The sequence below is a fragment of the Dermacentor albipictus genome, chromosome 2, assembly GCF_038994185.2.
Source record: "Dermacentor albipictus isolate Rhodes 1998 colony chromosome 2, USDA_Dalb.pri_finalv2, whole genome shotgun sequence".
Classification (NCBI taxonomy): Eukaryota; Metazoa; Arthropoda; class Arachnida; order Ixodida; family Ixodidae; genus Dermacentor; species Dermacentor albipictus.
The window spans coordinates 131772081-131794993 of NC_091822.1; the positions used below are offsets into that span (position 1 = coordinate 131772081).

The following is a 22913-nucleotide window of genomic DNA, read 5'->3' on the forward strand; positions in this document are numbered from 1 at the left end:
GACGCTCGAAAACCGCGACTTTTCCACCGATTTTCACGAAATTTTCGCTGTATTGCCTTATGTATATATTTATTTATGGTACTTAGCAGTCGTTTTCAGCGGAAATATTTGGAAAACTTATAGAAAAGGGGTCAAAGATTCGAAATCTGCAACTTTCTAAAAAGTGATTTTTGGGTCGTTTTTCTGGAGTTGATCCCCGCGTCCCCCCTTAAGCAGATGCCTCATTTCATTCCTTTCATCACTTTCCGCACTTCCATGAAAAAAAAAAAAAACTACAACCAAACTTGTCTTGCCTTTATTATTTGTAGGCTTTATAATGGTTTTGGTCAACAACAACAAAAAAGGCGCTTTTCGATTCTTCTCGTCTGCACTCGGGGCACGCAACACATCGCGAGCGGCAACGATAGTAGCCACGTTTACACTGATACGTCAGAAGTGTACCCTGTTCATATGCCGACGCTTGTAACACAGCTAAGATATTCGCCCACCCATAGCGGAAGCGTGCCGTATTAAGATAGTAGTGAAGACAAATGTCGCATTTCCCGCAGCGTGCCCGCCATGTGTTTCTGTCACTGGCAGCTAAGCGCGCCCATCTCTGTTTCTGTCCCCTCAAAGTGGTCATGGCTACGCTATTGCCACAAACTTGTCGATATTAGCGACGTTATTCATTACTGATATGGAAGAAACTGTTTCAATGTACCTATGTACTCACGAGAAGAAAAAGAATCGCGTTCTGCGCATTCGGCTTGCTCTGCCGGCCGCCATTTTTGTTTTGGTGTACCGTACTGTTACAGTGGCAGCCGCCTATTTGATGATCTGTTGTTTTCCCGCAGCAAATGTGAGATGAAAAAAAATTTTTTTTCTTTTTGCAGGAAATTTAACCAACGTAATGATCGCACCCCTGAATTTGCGTAAATTTTTTTTACAGAAAAGTGCAATCATCATGTGAGTAAATACGGTATCCTAAAATTGCCCTTCGCCAGATAATTCAAACTTGGGCACTCAGTACATTTTGAACTTGGCCAGTCACTGCCCGACCTCTGTGGTGACACCCATGGTGACCCCTTTAGTGGCCGTGTCTGTCTCGGCTGAGCTTAGGGGACAGTGAATAATGCGTTGGGATAAACATCATTACCTGTCGAAAACGCCTATTCTAGGCCAGCCCTAGGAAGATTTTCATGCAATAACCGTAGCTCACAATGTCCAATTATGGTATTTACCCAATTCTAATGCAGAACTTTTATTTTTCCAGGAAATTGGCTGAAAATAGCCTGTGCAGTGAAATCGGATATGAAACCAAAATTGCCTTTGTGGCGTCCATGTTTTACCGCATAACGCAAATGTACCACGGCAAAGCTGACTTTATCAACCCGCCCATCATTGTGCAACACATGTATCAACACATACATTTCTCTTGCTAAAATATTGGGTGCATGTTAGATTTATTATTTCTCTTAGAAGCTTTAATGTAATTCCTGCGTTAGTTTTCTACTTTGGACGCATAAAAAGTAGGTGGAGATTTGATTCGGGGGTGTGTTAAAGGGGTCCTGAACAATGTCTCGGGCTTGGTGAAAAAATATAATCTGCGGATAGCATATGGTGATGTGAACATCTCGGCCAAGTTTTGCAGCTGTGCGCGGTGCGTGGAGCTCGTATGCAGAGTGTGAAGTCACTTTTCTCTCAAACACTCTCTTTTCAACAGAAGCCTGCTCCTATCTTTTCTGGATGCTTTATTTCATAATATAGCAGATCCTCACATGCGGCTGCTGTTGGTCAATAGCTGACATCACTCAAGAAAAGTGTTTGGATCAGTACGCTTCTTCCTACCATTACTGTGTATATTTATTGACGAAGTTTAACAAACAGGCTGAAGTAAGTGAAAATCTGCTTTCGAATTTCGATTATAATTGCGTACTTCTGTATGAGGCTGACTGTCGTCTGCTCATGCTCGGCCGTGGCTGCCCACGTAGGAATTAAACTTTGGCCACCATGCTTATCAATGTTGTAGCCGTCGGGTCTTGGTAATTTTGACTAGTTTTGAACATTCAGCTAGCCTCGACCCACTTGAAACTTAAGGTCAGACCACATGCACGCTTGCCAGTGTGCATTCACTCTTGGCTGTTCCTGGTTAGAAGCCTTGGCAGTCATCAATTCATATCGAGCTATTGATAGTGCTTCAAAATGTGCAAGTTGAATGTGGCTACCATCCGTCAGTCAAGCTAGAGCAGGACAAAGCCGGTCAGCACCCCCTAGTACAGCCAACCTGGGGCATGTGTGTGCGAGCATGCACTCAGACCCTGTCGTGCATAAAGCAAACACTGCGCATAGGCACTACAGTTGCAGGTCTGCTACGTAGCTTAGATACTGCAACCGCCGCGGGCTGCTGCGACGAGTCTGCTGGCTGAGCGCACTGTGGCTGGCTGAGGACAACCGTGTCTGGCTTACGTTTCGTGCGTCATGAGACACCAAAACCTGAAGTAGCGGTGTCTACATGAACATTGAAAATCAAATTAGAACTGCATGCTACAGTGACGTTCAGTAGACAAAGCATTGTGGGCATGGGCTGCTCCATCATAGTCTTCGTAGTGCAAGCCATTGAAGAAGGAGTGGAAGCACCGAGAAAGGGGTGTTTGATTGCCAATAACTCCGCTTCTGCTGAATGCATTGAAATACCTTTAGCAGCAAGGTATTTCTGAAGTAGCCTGTTTTAACTTCAAACTTCGCTAAAAAGTGGTTCAGAGCGCCTTTATAATGTTAGTTGAACACTGCCAAATGAATCGTCTGTGTTTTTTGGCATATTTTATGCATCTTGTTTAATTTGAACCGCCTAGATAACTAGATCAGTTTCATCGGCTCTCATCAGGGTCAAATTAAAGGGAGTCGACTATATTTTGTTTTATCTAAATCCGCAATGTTAAAGAAGTATGTGCCCTTCGGGGCGTATCTTGTCACACAACAATAATTGTCATCTGCCTTGCTTGCATTTTCTTTGTTGAAAACCGTGCACTTGCTACTTTCCTGTCTAGAATGCTATGTCATGCTGATAACGCACATGCCATTCGCAACCTGAAAGCACTAGGTGTGCAGTGTTAAAGAAAGGAAAGGTGTGCAAGGTAGATGACGATTATCATTGTAGGACAAGATAAGCCCCAAAGGCTGCAAACTTTTTAAGAGTGTGTGAAAAAATTCCAGCTTTCTAGCACAACTGTGCAGTAGCGCAAAAGCAATATCAAGCAGCATTTCCAAGCCTTGGCAAGGAACACTGCGGCAGGGTAGATGACTTGCCCAGCTTTTACTGTTGCATGTGTGTGGGTTTCTACAAGGACCCCCCTCCTGAGCAAGAGCCGGTACTGCTTTATTGAAATGTGCTACTTGCTGACGTGCGGTGCCGGTCGTAACATTCGATTCATGTGCAGCATGTTGCCTATGAGCACATTGCATACTCAGGCTCTAGAAGTGAGTTATGAGTTGCTGCTTGAAAGCTTAAGGAGCTGGTGCTTTTACTCTTTAAGCTTAAGATGAAGGGCTGCCTAAAAAAAAAAATCTTATGTCCTATATAAAAATCCTATATAACACTGCCTGTGTTATATAGAGCGGTGTGAAAGCACATAGTATTGATTGGATATTGAAGTGAGGTAGGTTCCAGTCAGCTGCTGTAGAAAAAGTATTGCAGTAATGTGAAAGCAATTGTCCATAATGTAGGTGGCATTCATTTTGTGCCTTTGTAGCCTTCCAGATGCACAGGCACATACTGCATTTACTCGCATAATGAACGCTCTCGCATAATGAACGCAGCTCCACTTTTCCAATGAAAAAGTGTGTTTTTTTCTTTTTCTCGCATAATGACCTCACCCTGAACTTTCTGTCATGCAGTAGGAAACACACGGTACGATTCCGCGAGTGCGATTGTGTCCGACACCTTGTTTGACGCTGAATCGTCCCGTGTCACCTACATTTATTGCGATATCAATTATAGACGCTTTAGGTGCATTTTCGCCGCCGCTGCCGCTGAGCACCACATTGTGTAAGTGAGTGAAAGCGCATGAAGGAAGTCGACGATCATGGCTCAATCTCGCGCGCCCTCTTTCGGCACGCAAAAAGCCCCAAGAAGGGGGGGGGGGTGGCAGCGTTGTACTCTGGCAGCAACTGTGCGTCGCACAACCGCAATTCAGACACAACCGAGCCCGCGGCTCAATCTCCGGCATACAGTAGAGGAAAGCGGGAAGGAAACACGCTGTCTTCCGTAGTGCGCATGGTGCCGTAGGGGGGGTTACTCCGGCAGCCAGCACCTGCGCATTGCACGAGATCTTCAAAGTGATCTGCGTCGGGGGGCTGAGTTGATGGCGGATCATACCTTTGTGCGTGCTGCATTCTCGGTGCTCAGTTTGCGTTGAAGGGAATGTTTGCAAGCTTATACAGCTGATAAAACTACTATCCTTACTTCGTGTAGCTGTCTACACATTTGCTATTGCAATCGATGTTCAAATTTCGGGCAAAACTTACTTTTTTAGAGGTGGCCACGAGAAAAAAAATATCATTCAAAATTTTACCCCGCATAATGAACGCACCCCCCAGCTTTGCATACATTTTTTGGGAAGAAAATTTGCATTCATTATGCGAGTAAATACGGTAATTGTATCTACAAAATTTTTAGCCCCCATAGTATGTGGCAGCTTACCAATAAGCCCGTTCTTTGCCCAACACAGGTCGCACCGACCCGGTCGACCACGTTCCTGGGACCTCTCCACTATGGAGGTGTCGGGAGACTCCGACTCGTCCGCAGCCACTTGCGACGCCCACAACGCAGCCAATGCGGCTGCCCAGGCTGCTGCGGCGGCGCAAGGTGGCGTCGTACTTCAGGCAGCTGGCACCTCATCTTCTTCATCTGACGCGGGGCCCAAGTCATCATTCGCATCGTCACCGTCACCATCACTGTCATCGGTCGAAGGGCCGGCGTACGGCACATTGCGGCAGCCGCGGCGACCAGGTCAGCCTGTGCCAAGGGGAGCGCACCATTCGGGTTCAGGGGGCAGCGCAGACGGCGGGCCACAAAGCAAGACGCTACTCACTTTGACTGGAGGTTGCGGCTACGTCAATTGGCGCAGGGCAGTTGGTGATCACCTGGCCACCTCACCCAGTGGCGATGCCCTCGTGCTCATCTGGGAGATGAAAGTCTGAAGCCGGATCGCCATCGCAGTCTTTTTTTCATTTCTCAGCAGGACATGGCCAAGTTGCTTCGCGACTATGTATGAAGACGGATACGTAGGGTTTTTTTCCCCCTTCGTGATGCAGCTAGCTTCTCTCTCTACCAACTTGTGCAAGGCACTTGACGGTTGGGTGATAACGCTCCTCACCTTTGAAGGTTGTGTGCATGCATTGAAGTGGGTTTTGGTCGAGAATGGTGGAGACTGAAGGTGATTCTGGAAAGAGAGCTTGAAAACCTCCACGCCATTGCGCTACTTTCAGGAGCCATTTTTACTCAAGTTTGGGTCAGTTTTGTTTTGCTCTGTATTTGCTTTTAGTTTGGGGCACGAAACATAACGTTGATATAGATACTTTCTTTGTTTTCTCTATCTTTCTGTTTGAAGAACGAAATTGTCAGTGTGGCACCATACCAAAAGAAAGCTTTATTATTATTTTTTAAATTCTTCGATAACATCTTTTCGTGTTGGAGACTTCTGGATTGTCAACTTCTTGGCCACTGTCACATGCAAACAAAAAGCAGCTGTGCGTTTGGCACATTGACTTGTTGAGCAAAGGCTGGCTGAGCTGAGTGGAAGCAGAAAAGGGGTGCAAATTACCATTGTGTAACCCTGGCTGCTACATGTTCAGATAAAATCTGTTGAGGTAGTGCAGTAAGTACATTTGTGAATGCTAGATGCTTTTTAATTGGTCAGGGCTTGTCCTTGCTCAACATGATGCACAGTGCAGTCCACCCTTGGAGCAAAAAAAAAAAAAATTCAGAAAGATTTGTTAGAGGCTGGCCAGGTGGTATCGACTAGTTGATGAGTCCCATCTCGAGTTTCCTAAGGAGCTCACATTTATGACTAGCGTGTGTAGTGACGAAATAATGTCGCGACGGGAAGTCAACGTCCACTCTCCTTCCTTCTGACCTCTAGAATTTTCTGCGGGATGCTTCTGAGCAAAGAAAGAAATGTTTATAGCGTGCGATAGGGGGGAGCCTTCTCTGCTGGGTTTTTAGAAACGGGTTTTTTCGATGATGCGCCTTGCTGCCAGCTGTGTGCCGTTGCCATGTTCTTGGCAAATGTAGGCTTGAGCCCGAGAGGATAGCATATTGAAATTGCACCTTGGTGTTTTATTGTGCTCAACTGTCATCCTCCATCGTCGCAGAAGTGTTACACAGCCAAAGCTTGTTGTAGTAGTAGTAGTCGCCTAACTTTCCACATGAACAAGAAATATGTTTTGTCTCCAAAAAGAGAATGTGTGAAGGAACTGCAAAATAACGAAAGGCATCACGAGTGTTTCACAACATGAGGTACATTGTTCTGGTGGCACACGACTGTGTGTCTGCAGACTTCTTTCTTCTTCTTCTTTTTTTGTGACGCTCCGTGTGACTGTTCTCTTGCATTTCTGTTTGATCTGTCCTCGTAGCTAAGCTTGGACGCTCTAGAAGACTGGATTGCGAACCTTCACACACTTCAGTGGCACTAGAGATTTAGTTGGCCTAGTTTATTTCTGCAGTTTTGGTGTCACCAAAGTACCTTTCATCATTGTATATGGAATTGGTGGAAGCCGAGATTCATTCAAAGGCTAACATAAGTATTGCGAAGCAAGTGTGTTGTGCCTTCCCCTGGTTTTTTTTTTTTTCTCCTCGCATTCATTTTGAGCTGCGGGGCAGCACTTCATGCGCTCCTGCTGCCATTGTAGGAGTGGTTAAAGTTCATGCCCCAGTTGAACATTTCATGTCCAAGTGGGTGCCCTACTCAGCTTCACGTGGATCTTGTCCGCGTGTTTCACCACTGCCCTATCCATTGATTATGTTTTACAATGCTCGTAATGACTTCTGTAGCTGGCATTTTCTGCGTTTCCTTTCTGCCGTGGCTTGTGGTTTCTGAACAAAGACGCATACATGAAGAACTTCCTGAAGCTTGTGGTAGCAGACATTGTTTTGTTTGTTTTTTTGACAATACAAAACAGTCATTACGGTTTATTCAATCCTAGGCATTTTGTCACACGCTAAAGGGTGCCCTTGATAAGCTTTTAACAACCTGTGGTTGCCCTGTCTGTGGCAAGCCATTATTTACTTGTACATTTAAGTATTCATTTTTTTCTCGAGATTTAAGTCCTCTTTACGGTGTCTGGTATTCTCGTCAATAACTCCACCTGGTTAGCTCCACTGGCCGTTCCTGACATAAGCAGAGCGGTACGGCTCCCAAGTTAACAACATGGCTTCAACAGAATGCTGGTTTGAATGCTTGAACTACATTCCCTCAAAAATGTGCCTCAGTTTGAAAAATTTCCTTTCATCAAAAAAAAATATATATATTCTTCCATTTAGAGTTGTTGCATTATCCACTCTCATTTGCTAGTTAATGGCCTTTCTGTTTGGTTGTTGCATCCGCAATCTGGCAGGAAAAAAGTTTTACCTCCCCTTCCTCCCTGCGTTGGGGACAGCCATGAAGGCAGCAACCACAGATAAGTGCTGATTATTTTCGTGCATAATCTCGGATGTTTGCTTTAAATGTATTATGCACGTGTAAGCAGATGCCGGGGTAGGCACGCACTAGCCGAGTAGTTCTCCAGCAAGCCCTATGCTATGCAACACAGGGGAATGCGGAGAAGGTGGTACTTCGGGAAGCCCTTGCAACTTTCGACTCTGCGTTAAGCTGGAGTCGACAGTTACAACCTTTGTGGAAAGCCATTCCTGCTGCAGCACCTCGGGGGTGTTGCACTCCCTGCAAATCCCAGTTAGGAGTGTGTTGTGTGCGCAAGATTTCTGGTGGGAGCAGCTAATGCATGTAGTACTTGCAATATCTGGCGAGCTAGCCGGGTACGCAGTACCATTGTAAAATGGGAAAAGTAACACAATAGAACTTTATCTACACATTCCCGGTTCATGCATGTTCCCGGTTTATGCAGTCATGGTCAAAAACATTTTGATATGCACCCCCTTTCGGATCATCAAATTCATACCGTGCATTGTCTTGGAAGAGCACTTTGTCTTTCGCTCGCTCTGTCTATCATGGTCGAAGTACATTGGTGAGGTTGTACTGTGCTTTGCTGATTATCTTCTTCATTATTTTGATTTTGTATGGAGTTTGGGTTGCAAACCGTTTCGGTTGCATCTCCAGCCAGTGAAATAGCCAAGTAGTATATGGTATTGGTTTTGTCTAGCAGATTTCCTCCTTTCTTCTTGTGCATCGATATCTTGACAAAAAAAGAAAAGGAAAAGCTTGTTTATATTATATTCCCACATCATTTCAGTGGCCTCTTCTCCTAAGCATAATAGCTAGAACATGCCAGCCTCGGGAATTTCGTTCATTGGCATAACTTACTGGTTCTTAATGTCTTCACCTGGTTTTAACATTAGGGGCTCGAGGCTTTTATTTTGTATCTATCACTTTGGGCAACCACTCTTTTTGTATGTCTCCCAGCTTGCCCATGGAAAGAACTGTGTAGTTGGCAAATTTTATTTATTTCGAATTCACTTCAGGCTGCATTGTGGTGAAGGTCACTCCTTGTAAATGATTCCACTTGTTTTCTTTTTTCTTATTTTGGTTTGTGCTATCCAGCAGCACATGAACAACAGCTTTTATTGTCACATTAAGGGGCCTTTGTAAACTGCTTCATTGTCTGGCCTTTGCGGCTCATTAGCACGTTTGCATTTTGGGTACTCTTGGCAGCTTGCGCGTTAGCAGCAGGACTTTGTGAACTTTGAGCAGGAAACACTTGTGGTTACTTTCCTTGGCCGTGCAACGTTCACTGGTGCGATAATATACAAGGTATGGAAACGGGTCAGCAGTAGAACAAGCACATAATTTTGTTTCTCCCAGGGTACGTTTCACTCTTCACATCATCATAAGAAAATCAGCCCCCTGCCCCCTCCCGGCGTCTGTATGCTATGTTCCTAAACTACTCTTTGCATCGCTGTGCTTTTGTTCCTAAATACCAAAGGCCGTTTTGTCATTATTTTTTTTTATATAGCCAGCAGCAAACTTATGCCAGTGCCCTTTTCTTTTGTTTCCTAAAATAAGCCACACATTAAAGGCGTGCTTTGAACAGTTCACACATTTGTTTGGGAGCCTCTTGCTTGGCAATACTGTACTGCAGACCTCAAGAGGGCACCCACTGTAGTTGTACAACGATTTTCTTTTTTCATTTGATTCTTTTTTTCATTTTCGTTGTCTGCTGCACCATCTTTCTGCTGCTTCTGGCGATGAAGTAGGCAGTGCTCCACTGAAGCTGGTGACGAAAGGTGAAAGGAGTTGGTTTGGAGCACCCAGTATTGATTGAGAAATCCGAGCTGGAATTGCCATTTGCCGCTCACATGTGCTGCCATTTGGAAAGTTTTTTTTTTTTTTTTTTGTTGGCCGCGCTGCACTGCCACCAAAGCGCAAGAATGAACAACGTAAGAAAATACACGAGAAAGCAAGTTGCTTTTTGCTAGTCATTTTCGCTTTTAATTTCATGCTAATTTTTTTCTCTCTCTCACATTAATGAAGCAGCTTCAGTGTTTCTAAAGCTTTAATGTTTTGCAAGAACATGTCATACTGTATCATTGCACAGAAAAAAAAGTGCCACATTTGTTTGTATGGTGGAATACACGCATTCACTTACTTTTGTCAACCTTTCAGCGCACAGTCGTTCTATCTTGCGCACTGTATGTTTTTGTTGTTTGTTTGAGCTACACGAGAAGGTTGATGAGTACTGAAGCCACATCAGGGTGTTCTTGCAAGCCACCACAAACGCTGTTTGGACGCTGCCTCTTATTTTTTTTTTTTTGGACTGCCAATTTCAATTCTCCCTATGACTCTGTGCTCAAGCTGGCTTTGTGTAATGCACGCAAGCCAGCAGCATAAGGTTGTGTCTGCCACTCTTGTATGGTGGCAGAAACAGCAGCTCTCAAGTAAATCTTTATGCTTGCATTTTCAATGAGCAGGAGGAAAAAGAGAAAAAGAACTGTTAAGAAAGGCAAGAGCAGAAGTGTAGTCAAGAGGTCCTACCGTCTTTCCGGGTACTTTGCGGTTGTGGGCGAGCCATTGCCGTCAGAATTGTCGCGCTTGGGTTGCCACTAGATGTGGGCCTTTACATCGTGGATGGGCTGAAAATCGCACAGGTCTAGTGCAGTAGCCCAGTGCTTTAATAATGTGCAAAAAACTTTCTCTTGTGCCTCTGGTTTCATGGTTTATGATTTCCAAGTGTTCCCGCAAGAATCGCCATTGTCTCGGCACATAGATAGCACAATTCCGAAACCTTACTCCTTCTCTCAAGTGTGCCTGCTAGATAGCCAGTATTAGCTTGTTTGCAAAGACATATAGAGGAAGTGTTTCTCTTTTATTTTCACTTTCTATGTGTGTGTACTGCTACTGCAGTGAAACCTCATCGCAGGCACAGTAAAATTTTTCTCGCAATTGCCAACTTCAAAGGTAGAGTCGCACAATACACACATTGGAACACTAGATGCTTGTATGTCGTAGTAACCTGCTGCTGAAGTTGCTGCAATGAGGTTTCACGGTTGCACTAGGAACCTTGTAGAATGTTCTTGTGGTAGAAAATGGCCAGCACCGAGTGAATGGGTAACGATGGAGAAAAGAACACGGGGTTGAAAATGTGTTCCCATGTGTGTGCTGCATTTGTGTAGCGCTGGAACGAATCTCTCTAGAAATGGTAGGGCAGCCGCCGGCCGCCGACAGCACACGTGGCGTCGACGGCTTCTTGCAAGTATTTTCTACGGGGTAGCCTTTATATCGATGTGTAATGTCTTTGTGCGTATTTGTGAGAGCCAAGTGAAAGACCATTGCTGCTACTGATGCGACTAGTGACCTGTGTCGCTCCCCCCTCCCCAAGTTCTCGAGTTCCCAATGTTCTTCCTACTCCTGTCGTGGTGGTGATTTTGTGCGAGCTGTCGTTGTCCTTCGCTTGCGAGACTCTACTGTGTCGTTGCCAGTGCTGCCCCCCCCCCCTTCCCCATTACTTTTTTTACACATTGTGCGTGTACATCTTGTTTCTTTTTCACCAGCTTGAAGCAATCTAGCGGAAAAGAAACTTGTTTGCGTGTAATTTAATGCCTCCTCTGTACATAAATATATACATATTATATATATAAATTGACATATATATATATATTGCGTCCATGTGCGTGAGCATGTCAAGTCACGTGTATACAGTGTGGAGAAAAGAAGCAAGAAACAATCTTTGTATACTCTCGATGAGCTCACAGCAGCTTGATGACATTTCTGTTTTCTTTGTTTTATCTCTGTGCGGTTTTGTGCTTGTTGCATCGTATAAGCCGAGCACACCTGCAGCTGCATGGGCAGCCTATTCCCGAGTCAGTTCAAACAAAAAAGGCAGCGTCTACTTTTGGCTTGAATGTGTTATTTTATTGTTTTCTTAGAGATGGGTATTACTATGCACGACTGCCATACATTGTTTTACTGTTGCTTTTATTGAATGTGTTAGGCTTGTCCATTTTTTTTTTTCCCCAAGATGACTGCACATTTTCAATTGCACAAAGCTTTTGTGACATCATTTACAAGTGTTAGGTGGAAGTGGTAATGATACACTTGTAAGCGGATAAAAAAAAACAAAACAAAGTAGCATGTCCTGTTCTGTTAGTTAGAAGAGCACATTTTTGTCCCTACCACCTTTACTTTTAGAACAAATTTTTTTCTAATGATAATATTTGTTTATCTGTAAGCATTACACTTCTACAATAAAGCAAATTTGTCTATATATATAAACGGACGTGTGTGTCTTTTTTGTTTGTTTACATTGGATAGCATGTTAGAGGCCAGTGAAAGACGATTTTTGTCCCGCTTACATTGGACAGTTTCACTTCACTCCTACTTCATCAAATGCCTCCAAGGACACTGCTGCTGCAAATGCAGTTTCGCCTGTTGCACTGGCTGTCTGAAGTCTGTTCATGTGCCAGTAAAAAACTGCAGCATGCATGCATGAAGCAGCCACGTGGTACATGGTCATCAAATCTTATGGGAAGCACATTGTTTGTATTCTAGGGAATTTGGCAGCTTAAATTTGGCATGAGAACCTGCCGGCCACAGTTTCATTAACAGATACCTACTTAAAAGGACACTAAAGATAAATATTGAGTTAAGTTGTAATGACCTGCAGCAATAGCTTGGTGGCCATGGTTGCCACATTCCAATGGGGTGAAATGCAAGGACATTCATGGTAACCCTACATTAGGTGCATGTGAAAAAAACCACGGAGTGTGCCTCATAATTGGATTGTGGTTTTGGCATGTAAAACACCAGAATTTTATTATTTTTCAGTCAAACTTTCATGGTAAATTACGCTCCTGAAATGAAAAAATGACCACCCTTAAATTCGGGTGGCTTGGTAGGCCAGAACGAACATAAAAACAAAATGATGGGTAGCAACACCAGTCTAAAGTTCTAGCAACAGCTTGCCGCAATGTTGCAGGCTTTAATAGTGCCTGCTCGTTATTTATTGGCAAATAACTATGCAGCGTTCTAAAGGAAACAAAGGCCCAACCTAGCAAGTTCCAAAACCTTATTCAGCTAGAAAGCGGCCCAATCTCAAGATAATCTGAAATCTGGGACATCATCTACATATAAGTGCCAATGCTTGGCAATGAAAGGGAAATTTGGCCTTCATAACTGTTTTGTGCCAAATAAATAAATAGCTTTTCTGAAGAATACCATACCAGTGTAATTTAGTATTGCTTAATAAGTGTTCATTTAGTGCATCATATCAGTTAGTGCATATAAGGACACTTAGGCTCTGTTCCCATGACTATGTGTTTTGTACCATCTCAGCAAACTGACACATTGACTGGAATTGTGTAGGACATATTTCGCGCTTAATTGTAACGTGTGACTGCTGCATTAATGAGGCGATAAATGTGCTTTAGCCACAAAACTTAATTCTATCTGAAAGATGTGCACCGTTCTCGCACACCGACAAATTTGCAAAAAAGGAACGCAGCATATGATTTTTTTATCTGCACATTTCATTCTAAGTGTAACTAGTAGGCACCACGACAGCAACAATAACGTTACCACATTCCTGTGTAGCTAGATTTGAGCACTACATTTTGGGCTCGAGAAACAGAGCTTGTGCGCACTGGTGGCTGTATGGACGAATAAAAGCTGCCAGTTACACTGTCTGGAGTATCATATCGTCGGTATACATTCAAACGCAAACAAGTCGCAAAGGACAACTGCATTATTGGGTTTTCTGGTTCACCTGCATTCAGGTTCAAAAATGTAGATAGGGTCTACATCGTGCTTAGAAACAGGCTTTTAGTACCTTTGGATAGGCTTTGTTTTTAGTACCTGTCACATTGTCATGTAAACACACATAACGGGCATACTAAGTCTTCGCTGGTCTGCAGTGCGACGATAGCTTCCTGGACTTGCCGCTCTGGTCAGCCGTGTTAAATGTGTGACCAACATATCACGCAGTGTTCAAGTAATTTCGCTAAAGGGGTTGCGCTCCGTTTCAGCGTATCTTTAACGTACCCGCGATCGTGAGAGTGCTAAGCCACACAGGCGACGAATTCGGTGCTTGAGAACTCGCGGAGCCATGCAAGATGGTCAATGTCAACGTGCCAACACACTGGAAAGGCGCAAAACCACGCAGGGCGGACGCCTCGCCTTCCACTGTTAGCAGTTCATAGCAAGCGAGACCGGCACCCTTACTATCATTTATTCTAATCATCATTGGCTTAGCCGCTAGATGCAATATCAGCGGGCTCCGACTTAGATGTTGTTGCGCAGGACGTCCCTGTCCTTGAAGCCGCAGTCGGCGTAGTCCGAAGGCTTGGTCCTGTCGGACGGCTTGGGCCAACCGGGGTCGCCGGGATACACGGCGGGCCGCGACGTCCTCACCAGCAGTCCACTGTGACGCTTCCAGGTGTGTTGGTTGTACTTGTAGTTGTACATCAGAACCAGGCCACCAAGGTACAGGATGAACACCTTAGGGACAAACCAGCGTAAGGCGGGTGTGATCAACGGGCCCATTGCGGGTTCGAGACGCCCGAACAAGGCATCCATCGGGTAGCGATAGAAGCGACGGAAGGGATTCTTGAGCGCCCTCTCTAGTTCAGGCACCTTACGTGGCTCGTTGGGCGACAGGTGCTGGTCCTCGAGCCACTTCTTTCGCCAGGCGCGGTCGGCATCGGTGAACTCTCCTGAGAGACGGCTCCTCTCCTTGCCGAACCGTCCTTCGATATTCATGGGCCGCACGCCGCCCGTCTCAGAGTGCGGCAACTTGCTCGGGTCCATGGCGGTTGTTTCAGCGTTTGCAGCGCCTTCCCTACCGTCCAAGGCAATGTGCGCGGTTTGCGTTTCTTTTGACTGAGCTCACGTATTTCATGCGCTGTCCGATTTCACCTTGGATGTCCGCGAAATCCACGGCGGCAGCGCGGAAGACGAAACAAACATAGGCCAACAGGGCCTGCACAACCTACGCTATGGTTTTAACGGCGCAACGTTGTGAGGGCGCTAGCAAAATACATTTTAAAAATTTAGAAAGCAACTGTTTTTTAATACAAATTTATCCGCGTTGTACACAACGTTAGATAAAATGAATTTGTTTTGTTGTTTGACCTTTTTTCTTGTCGCAGGTTGCAGAACCTGTAAGGCTAGAGGGTACAACCAACGCCACCAACATTGCAGCTGCCATAGAGTTACTATACTGACTCTAGAGGACAAGCTACCCATAGCAACGTTTATAGATACTTTTTTAGTTCCGTATCTCTCCGCCTCGCCCATAGAGAAAAAGCGGCCTGTCGCGATTCTCGCCACCGTGGCGCTGCGGTTACGGGTTGCGCTAGGAGAGTAAGCGTCGTCTGCTAGCAGGCAGCGTTCCGCTGCGGCATCTCAGGTTCTCACCAATTCTGGCCGTCTACTGCAGAAGAAATAACTGTTCTCGGGAAGTTGCTCGGCATTTTTTTGCGGCTATTCCAGTTCGCGATTTATTTGAAACGGGCCGTATTGTGCAAGGAGTAATGTGTACGTCCAGGTGTTTTGAGCGGTGGCGGAAATATCAAGAATAACAGCGTTTTATATGAACGTTCGTGCATCAGTGGCTGTCAAGCGTGCACACGAATTCGCTACCCATGCCAATCGCGCGAATCTATTGCAGCAGGTATGATATTTCCTCACAGCCGTGCGGAACAACTCTTTTCTGTATGATACGCACAGAGATCCACGTAGCTGAATTTATGCGCCTCAAGAGCTGGCTGCCCGTTTCAGCGACTGCGCAACTCGCAGCCATCGAGTGCTAACTTGTATTCTTCCATCCGAAATTCTCCACGCTCATTCTACTTTAAAGAAATATTCGACATTGGCTTGCTCAATACATGTGTATCGCGATGCACACGCAGTACACAGCGATTGTATGAGCATGATCCATGCAGTTACTGTTTTCAAAATGGGAAAAAGAGGAACTTTATTAACAATGGCGTTAGGGAGGGGAAGGACCTTCATGTCTGATAGTGTTCTGTAGCACTTTGGACTTGTCAGCCGCAAAAGCAAGCACACCATGATCCAGTCAGGCGTGTATTTATGGCCGCGGGCTGATTTTGCTGCCTGCTGCATGACTGCTGTGCGAATGGCGACCTTCTGTACTTCAGGTAGGTCTTGCACAAGCTCGTCAAGGGATGTTGTGAACGTGTCCTTCAGCTTCTCGCTGAGCCGCTTCACTTCCCGCTTTTTGCGCTCACGTGCTGCAGTGGCGCAAATCAATCGCTTCCTCAGCACACAAGCTGCGACAGGGACCTTCCTCCTTGCTGGCGTAGATACCTTCTTCTTCAGGCTCTTAATCAAAGTGACGCACATATTGCAGACACCTTTGTCTGCGTCCGTCAAAACTGAGCAGTCCTTGTGGAACAATGTGCTTCCAACTTTCACCCCTGCTCTGCTGGTGGCAACATCACTGCAAGAGCAGCCTAGGCAAAATTGTTTGTTGTGTACAATCTGCAGCAGGGCTTCTAGATCTTGCAGAGAACGAATCTCTACATCAAAAGACGACTGTCGGAGCAGCCTCCCGTTTGCGTGGACAACATAGGTGATATCGTCCCGTACAACGACGCTCTTCAGGATTGTGTACGCCCCCGTTTTCATTCCGGCCACGTAAAAAACAATCTGCCGACGCTGCCCTGGTTCTTCTTCGAGTACTGCTGTTGTCCAGTTGGCTGGGAGCCGAACTGTCGCACTATTCTCGACAATCTGAGCAAAATTGGTGCACTGCAGGGGAACAGGCGCCTCTTGGTTAGTCAGCTGCTCTCGTCGCTCCGTGGGCAAGTGTGCTTTGTTTGTGGTCACATCGTGCGTAGATGCTGCAGCTCTCTTTTTCGGAGACCTCGGCCGAGTCTGCTTTCTCGACAAGTAACTGGGAAGGTTGGGAAAGTTAACGGGGACTGCACCTTCCTTCAATGCCCAGTACGCCCGGTCGATCTCGACGACTTCACCGTTGATAATATGCTTAAACGTCTTCGAAATGTCCGCTTCGTCAAAATGAAGGTCACAAACCTTGCACGTTTTGCTCAGCTCTTTGTCCGCGCGGGGAATAGCTCTTTTCCATTTGCTGAGAAGTTCCGGATCCGATGGCGGTGCAAAAAAAGTGACGCTTCTGAGTGTTGCTTTTGTACCCGCTCGTACAGCCAGGTGCGTAGCAGGTCGGCATTGCGCTAAGCCCAGCACATCAGAGAAAACACAGCGTATCGACAGAGTTACGAAATGCTTCCGTCCGCGGCCGCACTGTTCGATAGCCCCACAAACCGAGCGCACTGCAAGGTCAAGGTTCTCGCACAGGGGTGAAGACAAACGCAGGCTAAAAGAATCGTGCACAGAAAACACGCAACTGTGCCGCAACTTTTAGTTCAGCCGACCGGCACACGCCGTCAATGCTGCCGCCGGCACCGCGCAACCCGCGACCGCAGCGCCCTCTCAGCGCCTAGGAAGAAATCACGCCCGCCTGGGAATGCGCAGTTCCGGAACTAAAAAAGTATCTATAAACGTTGACCCATAGGGCCCATGCATTAAAATCGGGAACCTCAAGAGCGCCGCCATGTTGCTACGCGCCGAGGTTGCCAGCTCCTGAGACGCTTGCTAGACTTGGTGACAGTAGTCAGTTTTAATCCGGCAACAGTAGCAGCGTAGCAGCTACTGTTGCCACTATTTGACAGGACCTGACGGCATACCTATGAAATTGATAAGCATATTAGGCCAGAAAAGTAAACTAAAATTACGACAACTTATTGAACAAATAGTAGTAGGGGGAGAGGTTCCACAGGACTGGAAATCAAGCAGAATGTTATTAGTTTACAAAGGTAAGGGAAGCAAGGACAACATTAAATCCTACAGGCCAATAACTATCACATCGGTCATATACAGAGTAGCAATGCAGATGGCGAAGGAGAGAATGGAGGAATGGGCAGAACGAGAAGAAATCTTGGGAGAACTGCAGAATGGATTTAGAAGGAACAGAAGGCTAGATGATAATTTATTTGTTATAACACAGTGCATAGAGATAGCGACAGCCAGGCAGAAACCACTATGGGTAGCCTTTTTAGACATTAGAGGAGCTTATGATAATGTAAACCGAGAAAAGTTATGGAGCCAGTTGAGGGAATATGGTCTAGAGAGAAAGATGATAGAGTTTCTACAACAAGTTTATACAGATAATGAGGTAGAGATAACATGGGAGGAGGAAACTACAAAGCCAGCTAAAATAAGAAGCGGTCTCAGACAGGGCTGTCCATTGTCACCTCTGCTTTTTATGATCTACATGAGCCAAATGGAAAAGAGACTAGAACAGAGCACAATAGGAACCGACATAAGCTATATGCTGGAAGGGCAGAAGGTAGTTCAAGTACTAGCAGGACTGATGTATGCAGATGATATAGTACTGCTTGCTGACACCCGAGAAGGACTACAGGAACTAATGAGCATATGTGGAGAGGAGGGAGAAAAATTGGGACTCCAATTCAGTAGAGAGAAGTCTGGGGTAATAGTATACAATGCAGAAAGGGGGGAACCATTGGAAATACAAAGCACTAAGATTGATCATGTTCAAAAATACAAGTATTTGGGCATATGGCTAAACGAGGGCAAAAAGTACTTGGAAGAACAGGAAAAAACTATGATTGAAAAAGTGAAAAGGAACTCGGCTGTAATGAAACACAAGGCACTTTGGAACTATAATAGGTACGAGGTGGTTAGGGGCGTATGGAAAGGGGTTATGGTACCTGGCCTCACATTCGGAAATTCAGTACTGTGCATGAAATCGGAAGTTCAGGCATGCATGGAAACGAGACAGAGAAGTGTAGGCAGGTTGGCCTTAGGAGCACACGGGAACACCCCTAATGAGGGAGTGCAGGGGGACATGGGATGGACGTCATTTGAAGGTAGAGAGGCAATAAGTAAAATAAAATTTGAACAGAGACTCTCAGCACTGGAGGAAAAAAGGTGGGCAGGAAAAGTGTACAAATATCTGTACATGAAAAGTTTGAACACAAAGTGGACACTCCGAACGAGGAAGCTGAGGAATAGATACCTACAGCCGAGGGAGGGGATCCAAAGTGGTTCTAGTGTGGGAAAGGAGGTGAAGGAGACGGAAAGAAAAATGTGGGAAGAAAGAATGCTCGGAAAGCCATCGCTATCAATGTATAGGTCACAAAAACAGGAGATTAAGAGAGAGCTCTTATTTGATAACTCGCGGGGCAGCTCACTATTATTCGAGGCTAGGACGGGGGTTTTGAGGACGAAAACATACAGGGATAAATTTGAAGACGTGGACCTTCGGTGCGCAGCTTGCGGAGCCGAAATGGAGACCACTGAACATATAGTGCTGAGATGCACAGCCCTTCGCCCGACCCTGGCAGAGGGAACAGAGGCAGATATGGAAGGGGCATTAGGTTTTCCCGGGGAACGAGGGCAAATAGACGAGAAAAGAGTGGCAGTAACGAAGGGGAGGCTAGAGGATTGGTGGAGGAAGTCAAGGGATAGATAATAACATAAATCGGGGACAAAATGTTTCCTCTACTGTTTTAGATAGTTATCTTGGGGGGGGGGGAGTAAAAACTAAGTTGAAAAAAAAGAGGATATAAAGATAGGAAAAAAAAGAATAATAATAAAATAGGAGGGGGGAGCAAAAGGCTAGATGGCGCCAGCCGCCGCCCGTTACAAAGGGTATAGCCGCCATCCATCCATCCATCCATCCATCCGGCGTCTCACTTGAAGTTTTGTGATGTGTGCGTGCAGCCGTGTGTTTGGGCTTCATAAGTCGGTTCTTTATTCTATGTTGCGGGATGGTGTGGGTGTGGTCCATGTTGGCCGTAGAGCTGGCAGTTATGCAACCGAGGGATGATCCTGTTCAAGCTTCTGGCGGTATGCGGTTTTCAGCGGTCACGCCTGTTGCAGGAGTGTCACTCGACGACGTTACGAGCTCGAAGCTGTGGTCAGATTCCTCGTTGGCGTTCCGTAATTATCTTCGCACGGGCGCGGTATGTCGCAAAAGCCGCTTTCGCGATCTATCGTCGTGACGATAGATCGGGTTTTTTTATTATTATAAGTAATGATCCAGCTGTAGGGCACATGTAACCGACAAACGGAAGTCTCAGGAGAGCACCTGAGATGGTAGTAGAGCAGGCGGCGCAGGAACTCCAGGGCACCCGAGGGACAGTGGGGGGATCAAAGCTCGAAGCAGAACGGTACGTAGGTTGGGGCCGCCGAGGCAGGTGTGTGCCAGGGAGTGTTCGCACGGACAGCTCCCCTGGCACGCGCAGCCGTGCCTCGCAAGGTCGAGATACTTTAAAGGCACCTGCGCCCATGGTCTTTCTTTTGCCTCGGCGCAGTGAGCACGATTAACGAGCATAATGTGGAGGGCATCCGGTGCAGTCGCGAATGCATCATGACAAATGTAGCTCGCGTCGCCTGGCGTCTGTAGTAATATCAGAGTTGGTTGTATGAACTTTATGCATAATACGTTTTGTTACGGTACCTCAACGGAATGGGTCTAGAGGACGGTGTTGGTACATTTTTTCGTACCGCCCTAATCCTATACCCCCACTACAAACACACACATACCCCCTTTTTTTATGTATACATACAATTCCTTGCCATGACGGATCATAGCCTCCTTTATTTTTGAAAAATAGAGGAGGCTATGGACCGATTGACCAGTTCAAGTTGTCAACTTGTCAGTAACTGTCGTAGGAATCACTGTAATAAACATAATTCCACGATCGGATTGTTTACTTTCATTTTTTGTTGTAACACTGAGGACTACATAGAACTTTATTTTGTATATGTGAGAGAAGTATGTGGATATCACGAGCTTAAGCCAGTGTGCGATACACAGACAAAGCAGCTGCTACAACATGAACTGCATTGAGGGCCACACAACACATACGTAATTAAAGGTGCAAAATATAGGGGTAAGCTTCAAAATACGCTCTGTAGCACTGCAAAGTATAACATATATTGTATGTGTACAATAAATGTTCAAAAATACAATGCATCAATGTACCATTTGCCTTCAAGTTTATTATGAAGTTCAAGTTTACTGAAGTTTATTATGAGCATATGTACAACAGGGATCAACTAACACACCCGCAGTCGAGGTGGCTGTTCGAGGTGTGCTGGCTGCCTCAGTGTAAGAAAAAGAAATTGGGTAAATGTCGACACCAGTGCCACTGCTTCTTGCCTCTGACCTGCACGTGCCTCTGCGGCATCTTTGTGCACAAGTGTGCTGGCGTGGTGAGGCGTAGGAGTCATCCGAGAGAAAGAGTATTGTTTACATGGAGGAGTGGCTGTTCACATTGCCTGTCACTTTCCCTCAAATGTTTCCTTGGTGACTAGGGTGACACACCCACAGTCAAGGTGGCTGTTCGAGGTGTGCTGGCTGCCTAAACGAAATAAAAAGAAATTAGATGAATGTCGATACCAGTGCTATTGCTTATTGCCTCTTACCTGCATTTGCCTCCACGGCCTCTTGGTTTGCGGAGTCTGTATGAGGGAGCTGCTGTGGCTAGGCGTAGGCATTGTCTAAGCAAAAAGAAAAGGCCATTTAAATGGGGAATTATGGAAATAAATGCAGTTATGTCTGCTTCTTGCACTCTTCTTGCCTAAAAGTTTTCAAACATAGTGTCCAGAACACACCAGCACTTTGACTGCTTCTGCTTTTTACCTGCAGGTGTTGTTGCGAGATCCTTAGTATGGCTGCGTGCAGCATTGTAACACTTGGTGGAGGCATTTGAAGTGGTAGCCAAAAATATAAAGAATCATCCTTGTCTGCACGAATGCTTTCAATTTCTAAATGCAGTGGTAACTATCACTATTGGTGCAAGGCCCCCCCACATCTATGCGGCAAGTGCCATAGCTCGAAACTGAATTGTTCCTTTATGTTTCACAAGGCATCTGATATGTCCACATTAGATGTGATGTGTTTGTTTTTATTTATCCCAGTGTGGAGAGAGCATCATTAAATGGCTGAAGTACTATAGCGCCAAACAGACGACACAAGAAGAGACACGGACGAGCGCTTATGTCCGTGTCTCTTCTTCTTCTGTCGTCTGTTTGGCGCTATAGTACTTCAGTAATATGCACCAACTAGCCCAACAAAAAGTTCTGCTGAAATATCATTAAATGTTTTGTTTATTTTTGGGTGTCTTGTTTTTTGGTTTATTTCTGAATTTATCATGATGCTAAAGTGACTTATGTAATGGCAATCAGATTTTGTTTTGCAGAAAAACAATGCATTTCCTGACCCATTGTTTGACATCCCCTCACTCGCATAATTTTGCAGAGTATTCTACCTATATTGACTTGCTTGACCTCCACTAAAGGGTCTTGCATTTTTAAATACGACTCTTTCCTTAAAATCATTCGACACTTCTCATAATTTCTGTACCTTGGGCTTCTGATACTCTGCATTCACTATTTTTGCTTGTTTCTGACTAGAAATGTCTTCTTTAATTTAGAGCTTAAATTTTACCTTTGGAACACACGGAAGGGCTTGCCATTGCATATCTGCATAAGAGGGAAACATGTTTCATTAAACATTTGCAAAATCCCATTGAATATTGATGAATGCAGCTTGCAGTGTGATATGACTGAATGAGCCATAAAAGTAACTCATCTCACTTGGTAAATGAAAGCACATATTAGTGTGATGCACAAGATACGTTACACTAACGTGGTGGGTTCTCTTGCTTATAAAGCAAAATAATCGGTGCGCGAGAAAAAAATTATTTTTGCATAACCCTTGTACACACTGACTTAAGGAAAATGAGCTGGAGCTGTCCACATGATGTACTTATTTTACCTGCGAGTATGGTCAACAAAAATGTGTCCCAGCTGCTTAGTGGTATTCCGGATTATGTCAGTATTGCATATGTGCCTGTTGTCGAAAATAATTGAATTTTGAAAGTGCTCGCAGGGATCTGATGTGCATATCTGCAGTTTATGGGTACATGTAAAAGACTCAGCATCAAGTGCAAGTGAACGGTCCCACAGGCCCGGAGTCGATCATGCAAATAGATTCGCTGCACAAATGTGTGACCAGAAAAGATATGCCACATGAAATGGCATGCAAGGAAGTGTTGAAAATATTGCACAGTTAATAAAACGCCTAAGCTATTAATATGTGGCTTGATGCACTCGTTATGCAAAACGGAGGTGAGGCGTGCAGACAGGAAACAAGAGTAGAGTATTTACAAGCAAACAACACGCGCGCCGCCC

The 22913-nt window shown here is 45.3% G+C and overlaps 2 protein-coding genes across 5 annotated transcripts in view; one reads left to right on the forward strand and one right to left on the reverse strand.

Moving 5' to 3' along the window:
* LOC135912564 (rho guanine nucleotide exchange factor 10-like protein) overlaps nt 1–11925 on the forward strand; it is an 83119-nt gene extending 71194 nt beyond the window's left edge. For all 4 annotated transcript variants that reach the window (XM_065445048.1, XM_065445051.1, XM_065445049.1 and 1 more), the window contains one exon: nt 4707–11925. In XM_065445048.1, coding sequence (XP_065301120.1) covers nt 4707–5178 — 472 coding nt within the window. In that variant the 3' untranslated portion in view covers nt 5179–11925. The remainder of the gene's footprint in view (nt 1–4706) is intronic.
* A 1931-nt stretch (nt 11926–13856) lies between these two features.
* Nucleotides 13857–14624, reverse strand: ND-B17 (NADH dehydrogenase (ubiquinone) B17 subunit). The gene has a single exon (XM_065445055.1). It carries the CDS (start codon nt 14448–14450, stop codon nt 13926–13928), a length of 525 nt encoding a protein of 174 aa, XP_065301127.1. The 5' UTR covers nt 14451–14624; the 3' UTR covers nt 13857–13925.
* Nucleotides 14625–22913: the final 8289 nt, after the last annotated feature.

What these genes read in the sequence shown, in the direction of transcription:
- ND-B17 (XM_065445055.1), bottom strand. Translation starts at nt 14,450, where the DNA reads ATGGACCCGAGCAAGTTGCCGCACTCTGAGACGGGCGGCGTGCGGCCC.